General features: G+C 33.7%; 1 protein-coding gene and 2 long non-coding RNA genes across 3 annotated transcripts in view; 1 reads left to right on the forward strand and 2 right to left on the reverse strand.

Moving 5' to 3' along the window:
• The first annotated feature begins 53 nt into the window (after nt 1–53).
• On the forward strand, nt 54–2,188 carry LOC122527521. The gene is made up of 3 exons (XM_043651781.1): nt 54–79; nt 237–786; nt 1,680–2,188. Exons 1-3 carry the CDS (start codon nt 54–56, stop codon nt 1,962–1,964), a joined length of 861 nt encoding a protein of 286 aa, XP_043507716.1. The 3' UTR covers nt 1,965–2,188.
• A 725-nt stretch (nt 2,189–2,913) lies between these two features.
• On the reverse strand, nt 2,914–5,246 carry LOC122527526. The gene is made up of 2 exons (XR_006306357.1): nt 4,415–5,246; nt 2,914–4,346 (listed from the first exon to the last, which is right to left on the reverse strand). It is a non-coding gene; the product is annotated as an uncharacterized LOC122527526 (long non-coding RNA).
• A 617-nt stretch (nt 5,247–5,863) lies between these two features.
• Nucleotides 5,864–11,211, reverse strand: part of LOC122527525 — a 16,382-nt gene continuing 11,034 nt past the window's right edge. Inside the window, exon 2 of the long non-coding RNA XR_006306356.1 lies at nt 5,864–8,933. This is a non-coding gene — a long non-coding RNA (uncharacterized LOC122527525). The remainder of the gene's footprint in view (nt 8,934–11,211) is intronic.

An 11,211-nucleotide genomic window follows, 5' to 3' on the forward strand; every position in this document is an offset into this window, starting at 1 on the left:
TTATAAAAAAAAATAAAAGTAACTAACAAGGAGTTCAATTTTAGTTCAATAGAATGAATTTCGACAGAAAAAAAATTATGTAATATTACATATACATATGTATATATCTATAATTTTATAATTTTTTAAGTTTTTCGATTGAGGATCTTCCCTTATCAGTGTTCTTGGAAAATATAGAAAATTTTTAAATGCTTCGCTTTGTATTTTAATAAAACAACTAGTAGCTAAACATTAAGACGAAATATTGAAAAATTTTCAATACGTTTCAAAAACAATTTCATTTCAGAAGTGGAATCAATTTCCCAGCTGTTGAAACAATCTCACAGCATCGAAAGACATTCGCCCAACATATGCGCGGACCTCTACCAAGAATTTTGCAAACACGTCGATCAAATGAATAGTGAAAGAAAGCTTCTAATCGAGCCAGATTTCATGAAGAATAACGAGCCGAATGAGGAGAAGAAAGATGACGTTCTATCGTCAAGGGAGATCGGAGAACAATTGAAAGAAGAACAAATAAAATCATTGATCGAAAAGATTCCCGGAAATTCAATAAGTACAGACGAATTCGAAACACACGAAGAGCTATCCGTTCATTTGCAGAATCTTGGAATGGACGCAGCGTTGAAAGATAAAATATTAAAAAGTATAAACGCTCCGAAAACCGAGGAGCAAAGAGAGAGAGCAAAAAGGGCAGCTGAGAAGTTGAAGAAGATCTCCAGAGAAGCGATGACAAAGGGAAAGCCTCTATTGGAACAATCTTCCCCTGTTAAAAATCAGAAACAAGTTAGTAATCGAAATCACAGTGAAGAGCACTAACTGAACCAATAAACACACTCTATTAAAATACAATATTATAAATATACATATTATTTATTATATATTAAAAATTATAATGTAATTATTAAATTAAAATATAGTATTGATTAATAATAATTATTAATAATTAAAATATACAGAAGATAAACATAGAATAGAAACATTTTGGATATAATTGAAGCTGAAATGCAGCAAATGTTTTTTAGTTGCTGCAACAAGAAATACACATCCATTCAGTTTCGTATAATGTTTTTCATCAATCAAATTTTTTTAATTTTAGCTTGCTCTACGATTCCTTTGCTTTTAAAATGGATTTATTGTACAAGAATAATTCGACAATAGTCAGAATGAATTTCGATTCACTGTTCTTCGATACTCTTCAGAAATTCGAAAATCAATATCGGTACTCTTATACTTTTCTTGCAAATTCTGAATGGAATTGAAGTCGAGATTCTGTATAAGTGACATTGGTACAACAAATTTTTATATCTTGAGCTAATTTTAATTAATTGTTTTGTAAAACATTTTTATACACTATTCTTTATGTTCTACTATATCATCCATTTGAATATCGATAGAACAATTCCATTTCTACAACGCGGAAAACAACTGAATCATCGAATATTTCTTTATTGCAGGCAAATAAAAAAACACTTGCAACTTTGAAAAATTCTTTAAATTAACGTTAATTTCTATAGTATGGTAATTTTAATGCTAACAGCAATGAAAAATCTATAGATTTAATCTATAGATGTTAGATCAGTTATGCTGTTCACTGTAGTTTCAATTTCACGTTCTTATCTTTTCTTTTTTGTATAAAAATTTTCATTTTTATATTAACAAAATAATATCGTTTTTAGTATCTTGAAAACAGTAGACAATTTTTCATGGATCTGTTAAAAGAGTTTTTCGACAATGATGATAAAGACGTTAATCCCACCAAGAGTGTTGATGAAAAAACCGAATTGAACTCGATTATTGAAACAGTCACTGATATTTCAAAGAAAACTACCATAGAAGAAGCTGTAAAATTATCGTTGGTTAACAATGACAGAAGTCAGGGTGATGAAATTCTTGGCACAGAAAAAGAAAATGTCAATAAACCGAGGAAAAGTTTGGAGATCCAGGTCTTTCAAGAAAACTGAAACAGAAAGTTTCAGAAAGAAAATGTTAGTATTTGAAAGAAAAAAAATTTAAGGAAAAAGATAATTGGCTTTTCGCATACGATGGAAGACGAAAAATATCGTCGATTTTATGTTAAGTTGTATTTCCTTTCCCACTGTATTTCCTTCTTTTGTATTCAAATAAACGAATTACGTTTCAATTACTCGTGCATCGAGAACATTAATATCGTAATAAAGAGATCCAAAGAAAAATATCACTGATAGGATATTTGAAATTTATCCTAGAAATTTTATTCTAGTTCGTGAGATACGAAACTTTCGAAACCCAAGTAAATAAAAATTCATATAAATAAATAAGGTACAAGAATTTATTTTCATTTGACTGACCAATGATCCAATTGAACATGTATTCATTTCGTTCCATCACAATAATCTTGTACATAAAAGAAAACTGGTCCGATTTACTGAAAAAAATTTGTTAAAATTGTAACTTCTAATAACTAAAAGCAGATGAACTTGTTAAAACAAAAAAAAAAAAAAAAAATGGAACTCTTGGATCTCGAAATTTTTGACACGTCATAAAATTTTGAAAATTCACTGAAAATCAAGATTTCGATTCATCTCTAAAAAAAAAAAAATACTGCAAACGTTTCGGCGAGAAGAATAACCTAAACGATGGATGGCAAAGTTAAACGGAACTTCTACTACGTACACTTTATTTTTCTTTTTTTTTTGTCCACACTCACATCAATTATATAATAATAATAACGATGATGGCGGTGATCTGGTGAATCATAATTAATAGTAAGAATAATTAATCTGTAATTATGTATAATGACAATCGGCTGCTTGCAAACGAAACAATAGTCACCGACGTTCTTATGCTCTCGTCGTTTCTCGAAGACACGAGAATCCCAAACGAATATCCTTGTGTCCTCGCAAAGCTTGGCAAAAAGCTCATGATATTTTCTTTATATGTTTATATAGGATGATATCGGAATGAAATTACTTTTCCTTCCGTCGTAAAATTGCGTCGAACCTTGCCTCTCTTGTTTCATTTTTCTTCCATCTTCTATTCTTTTTTTTTTTTTTTTTTTCTTTTCAAACATATTTATTCGCTTTATGTTTGTTGGCGTTTTGAATCTCGTTTATTTCTGTTCGACCATTTCCCTTTCCGTTCGTTTTATCTCGTAATATATGCTATACGACGTACCTCTTTCTTTTGTTTTCTTTTTATTACGCGTGCTCTTAAGAACTATCTTACTGCTCTCTGGCTCACCGCAGGAAGTAAAGAAACGTACATATACATTATGCTCCACTGTTTCTATAATTATTACAATAATAGATTTATAAATGTCCATTCTCCCCATTCGCAAACTCTCCCACTCACTCTGCCACTCTCGTATCGGTCATTTTCTCACCGCGACCAGACGAAATTCAAACGTTCTCATACGTAATTCGTAGTATCTCTTCGTATCGCGTTTTTTTGCTTTTAGTTTTTATTTTTTCTTTTTTTTTTTTTTACTTCTTATTTTTTCACTTTCACGCACGCACACATTCGGTTGCTCCCTAATTATAAATTATTTTCCTGAACTATACCGAGTGTCAAGGAAGTGGTCTCTTCGACGACCATAAACCGAAGACGAAGAAGAAACAAAAGAAACAACAAAATAAAAGAGAAGAAAGAATTTCTGAGATTAAAATAGAATTTTCTTATTTCATTTTTTCCTCCCCTTTTTTTTTGGAGTCATCGAACGACTCTTCCTGGCCACGTCGTGTATACGTCTCTTTGGGTTTATTTTTGCTTACTATCGTACTGTTATAGTGTAGGTTCTGCCGTAGTTTAATTCATTATTTTAATACAATGACAGCCCTTACACGTTTACGTTACGTTATAGAGAGAGAGTACCTTAATGCCTATGCTTTTTTATTTTTATTTTTTTTATTTTTTTACGTTTTTTTCTTTTTTTTGTTTAATATTAAAGAGTTTCTTCGGGTTATTATTTGAAAAAAGTTTTCAAGAAGCTCGCCGCTCTGAACTCCCTTTTTCCCTCTCTTAAGAATTTTTCTGTATTCTTTTACGCGAATCAGAAGTTTGACAACGGCGACTTCGCAGGAAAAAACGGGCGATCCATTTTTTTTTTTTTCTTCTTCTTCTTTTTCCTTTCTCTATGTCGGGTGCATTTAAAATCGAACAGCGATTTAAAAAAAAAAAAAAAGCTCAAATTACGATAGACTCGTCGGATAGGTCCATCGAGAACGCGAAAGATCCGACGAATTTGCAATCACATCGAGAAGAAACGAAGAACCGAGGGGCTCGTAACTCTTGTCCACAAAATTCGAAGAATATCTAAGCATCTTTAAATTCTGCTCGACACGTTTCAATTTTCTTCTAACGAAACACTCATTACGTTGTATGCATCGATAACAGCAGACGCGTTACAATGAAAAACACAAGTTTTTTATATGACTTTTTCCTAGTTGCCGTTAATATTAACATACACAGAAAATGAACAACAATAGAAACATTTTGAGTAATTAAAGCGAACGTAAATAATTTTTCAATACCGCCAATATCTTTTCAGTTGCCTATAAAAAGTAATATTTTGCACGATTTGTTTTCCCAATCAAATTTTTGTTCAATATGACATTCACTCTATGATCTTTCAGTTTTTAAGATGGCTTTATTGCACTCTCGCACCCCGTTGTACAAGATTTCATCAACAATTAGGATGAATTTAATTTCAATATCGTTCGATTTACTTCAGAAATTCAGCATTGATGTCACATTTACAGATCTTACACTTTTCGTTTGAAGTATAGATTCTGAATGGAATTGAAATTGAAATTCTGTGTGGAGCACAGTGATACAACAAATTTTTAAATTCTGATTTTACACGCTTCTGTTGTGTGTTCAGGATCCTCGTCGTATTGAGATATAGTATAATATTTTTAGAAGACGGCATTATTAATTAAATATCTCTTAAAATATCTTTACATCTATTTGATACAATAAGCCAATATCGATAAAATTATCTTTCTACAATGTGTATGCAAACCAATTAAATTATCATTACATATTTATTGTTATAGGCAAAAAAGAAACATTTTCACTCTGAAAAATTTAGATTAATTATGCATAATGTTTCTACAGTATATATTTTTTACGTATACTTTAATGTTAACGGCAATAAAGGAAAACAATTCACGCGAAATTTATAATCAATTAATTTTATAATTACATTTTTAAGAGAAAGGAAGGAATGTAGTTTTATAATTATAACAAATTGTGAAATATTAATGAAAGTTGTTCTCGTACAGAATTAACATTAACTGTTCTTTGTTGTTTTAATTTCATTCAACGATTAATCGAGATAATAGTTCATCTCTCACAATATCAGATCTGTCATGTTGCGCGCTTCGTGTTAAAATCCATTATCTACAAACTTGCGAAAGTTGACGAGTATAGCTTTTGTTACGAGCCCTCCAATTATATGTCGCGATGAAGGAACAGCTGGTGAAAAGATTTCGAACTCCTCTCGTTCGAACGTTAATCAGTCTTCTTTGTATTCTAGTCCGAGAAAAATAACGTCAATCTCGTTAATTCTTCTCTCTTGATCCCTAATTTCAGACGAGTCTTCTTCGCGCGTCGCTCTGTTTTCATAATACAAATGATACAGCAAATGGAAATGATACAGTGAAATCCTTGAAACTGATTTCCACCGTCGTCGATAGTTTAACCTTGTTCTACATTTTTCTGACGTTTTTTAACGTAATAAGAAACAAAGTGCGAGACATTTTTTAAATCGTGTCAATTTGTCCTTTCTTTCTTAACTTTTCGAAGAGTCTCAAAAAGAACAGATTGTATTCACAAAATGAGCAAAAAGGAAGAAATGTAGTTTATTTTCATTTCATAAGTCCACATAAAATAAAAGAAGAGAAATTTAATAATAACTTTTTATAAGTTTAATTATTTTACCGTGTATATACTTTTAATCAGATTTTGTTACGTACTTTACATCTCGTCCAAATTATGAGAAATCCAGTAAAAAAATTGAAAATTTGACAGTGTTCTCGCAATTTAATTATTACGACGTCACCGTATCACTTCCAATTGCTATAATTCAAACGATTCGTAAAATTCCTCGTTCTTTCTCAAGCTCTCGTGAATACCACTCGCCTTTGTACTACAATCGTTACTTTTGTTTTCTCTTAAGGAGGATTGTCATCGTGCGTTGATGTTTTCGCGTCACTGCGTGCGAAATGTTCAACGAAAATGTTCCAGAAATAACGTTTATCAAAATATAAATGCCCCGCGAAGATATGTAAGACATGCCCCGTTGGATCGTTGTTGATCACAGAACGGTAAGTGTATTTATAATCATAAATCAAACATCTCACAAAATTTCAAACGATTCAACAAGATATTTTGTACTGAAGAAATTCAACTTTCAAAAAATAGCGCAAAAATGAATCTTTCGAATCAGGCTAACGCTGCGTGTATGCAAAATATATGTTCATGATGTAATAACAGAGAATCAAAGGGTCTGCTGCAATCAGAAGGTAACTTCAACTTTTCAATAGAGCAAAACCTCGTTTGCGCAAACTTCATTTGCTACGAATTAAATTTTAGTCATTAGCCAATCAAACGAACTTTTGCTGATCGCAATCAATTTATTTGAACCTGAACTCCCATTATGTGAAGGAAAAAGTCACTGACAGAGGGCAGGATCGATAAACTCTGATTATTTAGAATTCATTCCCGGACAATTTCGTGTGAACAAAATTCTACATATATTTCGAGTAACTCGGCCAATTCAAGATCAATCAAAATCAAGTCGTTTGCACTTTTTGAATATGAAAGCTATATAGAGTAGGTATATAAATCTATAAAAACTATATATAGTTAGTTATATAAACTCATATAGACCTCACATTCAAATTCTGCATTTCACTAAAAAAAAAAATAACACCTACGTAGTAGGATAGAGTTATTTGAGCCAAACGCAGATCGCTGAAAAAAAATAGTTCGTAAGCAAATTTCATGAATTACAATAAATGATCGATGATTAATAACTCAAACTACCTTTCTGACCCAAATAATTCTAACTTACTCCACTTTCCCTTCTCCCTTTCAATAAATACGATATTTAAATATTGAAATTGCCTCCTCGTTGGTGCAAAACTCCTTCGATCGTTGTCACCAGTATACCAAAGTTTGACGGGGGAATGGATCGACGTGATTGCAAATCCGATCGGCCACAGCAGAAAAAGGATAATTACGCCGTGCCTACGACTCGCGATGTGCCTGAAGTAGATAAAAAATCGTGAAACTCTCGAAAGGACGACTCGTCTTCTCGAACGTTACGAGAGTGTCGGAGAGTCGGTAAGAAAAAATCCGTTCTCTTCACGCAGATCTCAGAAACGAAGCTTATAAAATATATTGTCAAGAGGAAGAGAAATCTGAATAATCCCGTTAAAACTGATGGCATTTCATTGTGCGAAGCAACCAATTTGTACAAAAGAAAAGAAACGTGGAATTGTAAAAATCTACGTACATCTCCGCGCGAAATATACACGCGAGCGTTTGAAATTCGTACTAAATTAAGGAGGAAAATTCGAGACGATCGAATTTCTCTTATATGCTTCCTATTATATGTTTGCGTGTTTTTTTTTTTTAGCTATTTCTTTGGCCCTGTTCATTCGCAATTCTCATGTGTACGTGAGCCCGTGGTAAAACCTCGCATCGGGAAACTGAGATTGAAAAACAGTAGTCGCTTGCTCTCCCGCAAGGGTCTCGAACGAAATCATCGTACAAAGTGTACTTCGTCGTAGAATGTCTACAAAAGAGATACGAGAACAATTATTATGAAAAACGTTATCTTGTAAACAGTGTTAAAATCTTAAAGATAAACAATGTAAGACTATTCGCAACAGTATCAATAGAAATGGATCTGACTAATAGGATGCGTAATGCTTGTTTCTTGGCCCTCCGATTGTTATCTTTTCTGTTTCTTTTTCTTTTTCATTTGTCTCGTCTTCAAATTGAATATTCTTCTTTCTTCTTCGTGCGTCGCTCCGGCGGAAAATCTCACGGTCACGAGATTTTCGAATGAAGTTGTAGAAAAAATTATTCGACTTCAAATCCAATATTAAATTTGACGACGATCCCCATCAGTTCAACCGTGTCCACAGGCGAAAAAGATCGAAACGAATATATCTTCGCTCGAAACGAGCACGCTAATTATCTCACAACTGACTTCTCAAGGCGAAAATTCCGAGGCTTTTTCACCTCTGCGACGGTCGGAGAATCAGTTTTTTTTTTTTTTTTTTTCTTTGCGACGCGATAATGAATTATAACAATTGATCGTCCATCGTCGAAGTAGTGTTTCTCGCTGATGCACGTTCCACGAGAAATTTCGCGATCGATTTCTCGAACACGCACGTGTTCCACGCGTTTATATACAGATCGTCGAATGAATAGAATGCATCGTGAATACATGTATATATGTGTATCAGTGTGTACTTGTGTATATGTCAGCGGTACGTATTTTGTATTTTTTTTTTTTTTTTTTTTTTTTTCTTTTTTTTTTTTTTTTTTTTGATGAATATAGAGATGCCTCACTACGTTTCGCGGCACGATAGGAGAAAAAGAAAAGAGAAGGATGCAAAAGAGGAATCATAACAGGAGTCTTTGACGGACTTCAGTCTCGCATAGAAATCACGCTCAGCTTCGCTTTCGAATCGATTTTTTTGTTTTGGTCGATTCGCGATTTCTCACGTCTCCTTTGGATTTCTACGCGCAATTCTCGTTTATTTCTATGTTGAAAAATCTTCTCAGGCGGTATACGGATACATCTATGGCGATATAGCTAAAGTGTATGAGAAACATTCATCAGACGGTATTCCGTAACTGCAGTTTCTGAAAAACACACTACGTCGCACGGTTGTTTTTCTTTTTTTTTTTTCTTTCGCTCTCTCTCTCTCTCTCTTCTAAACTTGATTAGCTACTTAATGGATAGCGCGAATGCCTCCGGAATGTTCGACTTTCAAAGAACCGTTTCAAGAACAGCTATCTCTCGTCCACGAATTTTTCCTCCGATTCTGACTCTTGTCACTCTTCGACGCGTACTCAAATCTTTCGTACTTGCATCCATTCTCGAAGAATGCGCCAACTTCTCTTATGAAAATCCTCTTCGTACGGCGAAGGTTTCTTTCACAGTCTCCTCGTTCGTCTCTCCTTCTTCTTGAATTTGTGAAAACGATTCTTTCTCGTGACGTATCGTATTGATGACGATGACGATTGACAGGGAACGGTGGGGGAGGGGGTGTGTGGCACCCACGAAGCTCGAAACGCGTTGCAAGGATCCCTTCTGGACGAAAAATCGGTTGTTCGCTTGTTTTTTCTTCTCGTTTGAACAAAGCGAACTTCCCCCGAACTCACTTTATCTTTCCCCGCGTTTTGAAGAACGCGAGAAACGCCGACCTCGACGCCCCTTAAAAAACGGTTGTTCACGAAAGATGATACTGAAATAAGAGCTAATCTAGCCGTCGATAATAATTTATTATTGTTGTTGTTGTTGTTGTTGTTGCTGTTATCGTTATATAAAAAGTGTTGAAATCTTTGTAACTATCTATCATTTAACAACGAAGATGTACTTCCTCTTGGTTTCTCGCAAGGTTTTCAGGCGAATGTATATACCTTTATTCTTCAATCTTCTCTTAGCAAAGCTCGCTTCCCTCCTCCATCAACTGCCATCATTTTCCTCCTTTCTTGTTCTTTGGCTATGTCTTGGCGTTTCGTTCACTTAAACGGCGTATCTTACGCGTTATTCAAGTGTTCTTTTATACACAATATACACGCATTATATATTATATTTATATATATCGTACTTTATATTTGCTTGTAATTTGAAAAAGGCAGTATTGCTGATGGCTTCTTGTCGTCCATCGTAAAGGGAGTTACTAAAATTAACTTCCGCTGGCACGTCTTTCCGTCTTTTCTCTTTCCTTCTTCGGTTTTACATCGCCGATTTCCGCGTTGAAATAGGACCCAAAACTATTCCTCGGTTACTCGTCAAGAAATTAGAAAAAAAAAAAGAAAGGAAAAGAAAGAAAAAGAGAACGGTGAAAAAGAAAAAAATCATTCGCAAGAGGTCGGGATAATGACGAAGAAAAAGAAAACGAGCGGTACAAAAATAACCAAAACGCCACGTTTCATTTTTTCCAAGTACTTTTATTCACCTTATACTCTTACGACTTCAGAAAAAAAAAAAAAAAAAAAAAGAATTTAACTCCCTGTTTCACTTGCTTTCTCACGCTGTTGTTTCCTGATGTCACAATCGATCCGGTGTATGTTATCACGGTTCCCCTATGCACTCGATCAACCAAGTCTGATTGAAAATCAGCACTCGCATCCTTGTTCACGATGACAAGAACTATCAACGAAAATAGTCAAAGAAAAGACCAAAATTAACAACGAACTGCTCCATTTACACAAACTTCTGCGTTTTCTTTCATCTTCCTTTTTTTTTTTTTTCTTTTCAAACTCTGGTTCACTCTTGCGCATGCCGGTTACTATGACTAGAGACTTAATAAATTATTCATTAATTTTGTATACTATTCGTCGATAGTATATATATATATATATATATATATATATATATATATTTTGTATTCGTACAAAGAATAAGAAACCATATTGCTTCGGTGGCACGAGGCTTCGAAATACAAAAACGAGAAGCCTCCTCCGAGAGGCCACGGAATTTGCGAAATACAAAAAGCACAGATCTCGTGTTTCCATCTTTTTTTCATTTTTTAATTCTTTTTCTCTTTAAATTAACTACCATTCTTCCTTCGTTTTGTACACTGTTCTACGCCAACCAGGTAACCAAGTTCCCGGTCCTCTTCAGAAGAAGATTTTTGAAATTTCTCCGTGTCGAAACTGTCGTAAAAATCGAAGGAAGAAGGCCTTCATCTTGTATTGGTGCGCAGAAAAGATCGTTCTTTTTTTTTTCTTTTTGTCTTGTGTTCTTCTTGTTAATTTTGCCTAATTGGTCACTAGAAGATATGGAGAGGCGTGTGACATAAGCGCGATTAGTCGAAAAGAGTGATATCAAAAAACCGATTATAAATGTTATAGTTCAAGAAAAGTATTTCTCGTTTATCTTCTTCGTAACGCAATATTAGATTAACGTCTTTAGAAACTTCTAAAAGATTTCTTGGTAGTCCCTTTAACAGTTTTTTCTTTCTTCTTTTTTTTTTTTTT

The sequence above is a fragment of the Frieseomelitta varia genome, unplaced genomic scaffold (genome assembly GCF_011392965.1).
Source record: "Frieseomelitta varia isolate USP_RPSP 00005682 unplaced genomic scaffold, Fvar_1.2 scaffold_222, whole genome shotgun sequence".
Classification (NCBI taxonomy): Eukaryota; Metazoa; Arthropoda; class Insecta; order Hymenoptera; family Apidae; genus Frieseomelitta; species Frieseomelitta varia.

Bases quoted from the DNA above. Each gene is read 5' to 3' on its own strand.
- LOC122527521 (XM_043651781.1), top strand. From the start codon at position 54: ATGAATTTCGACAGAAAAAAAATTAT. The intron at 80-236 runs GTAATATTACAT...CTAAACATTAAG, and splicing joins TTCGACAGAAAAAAAATTAT to ACGAAATATTGAAAAATTTT. The intron at 787-1,679 runs GTTAGTAATCGA...TATCGTTTTTAG, and splicing joins CTGTTAAAAATCAGAAACAA to TATCTTGAAAACAGTAGACA.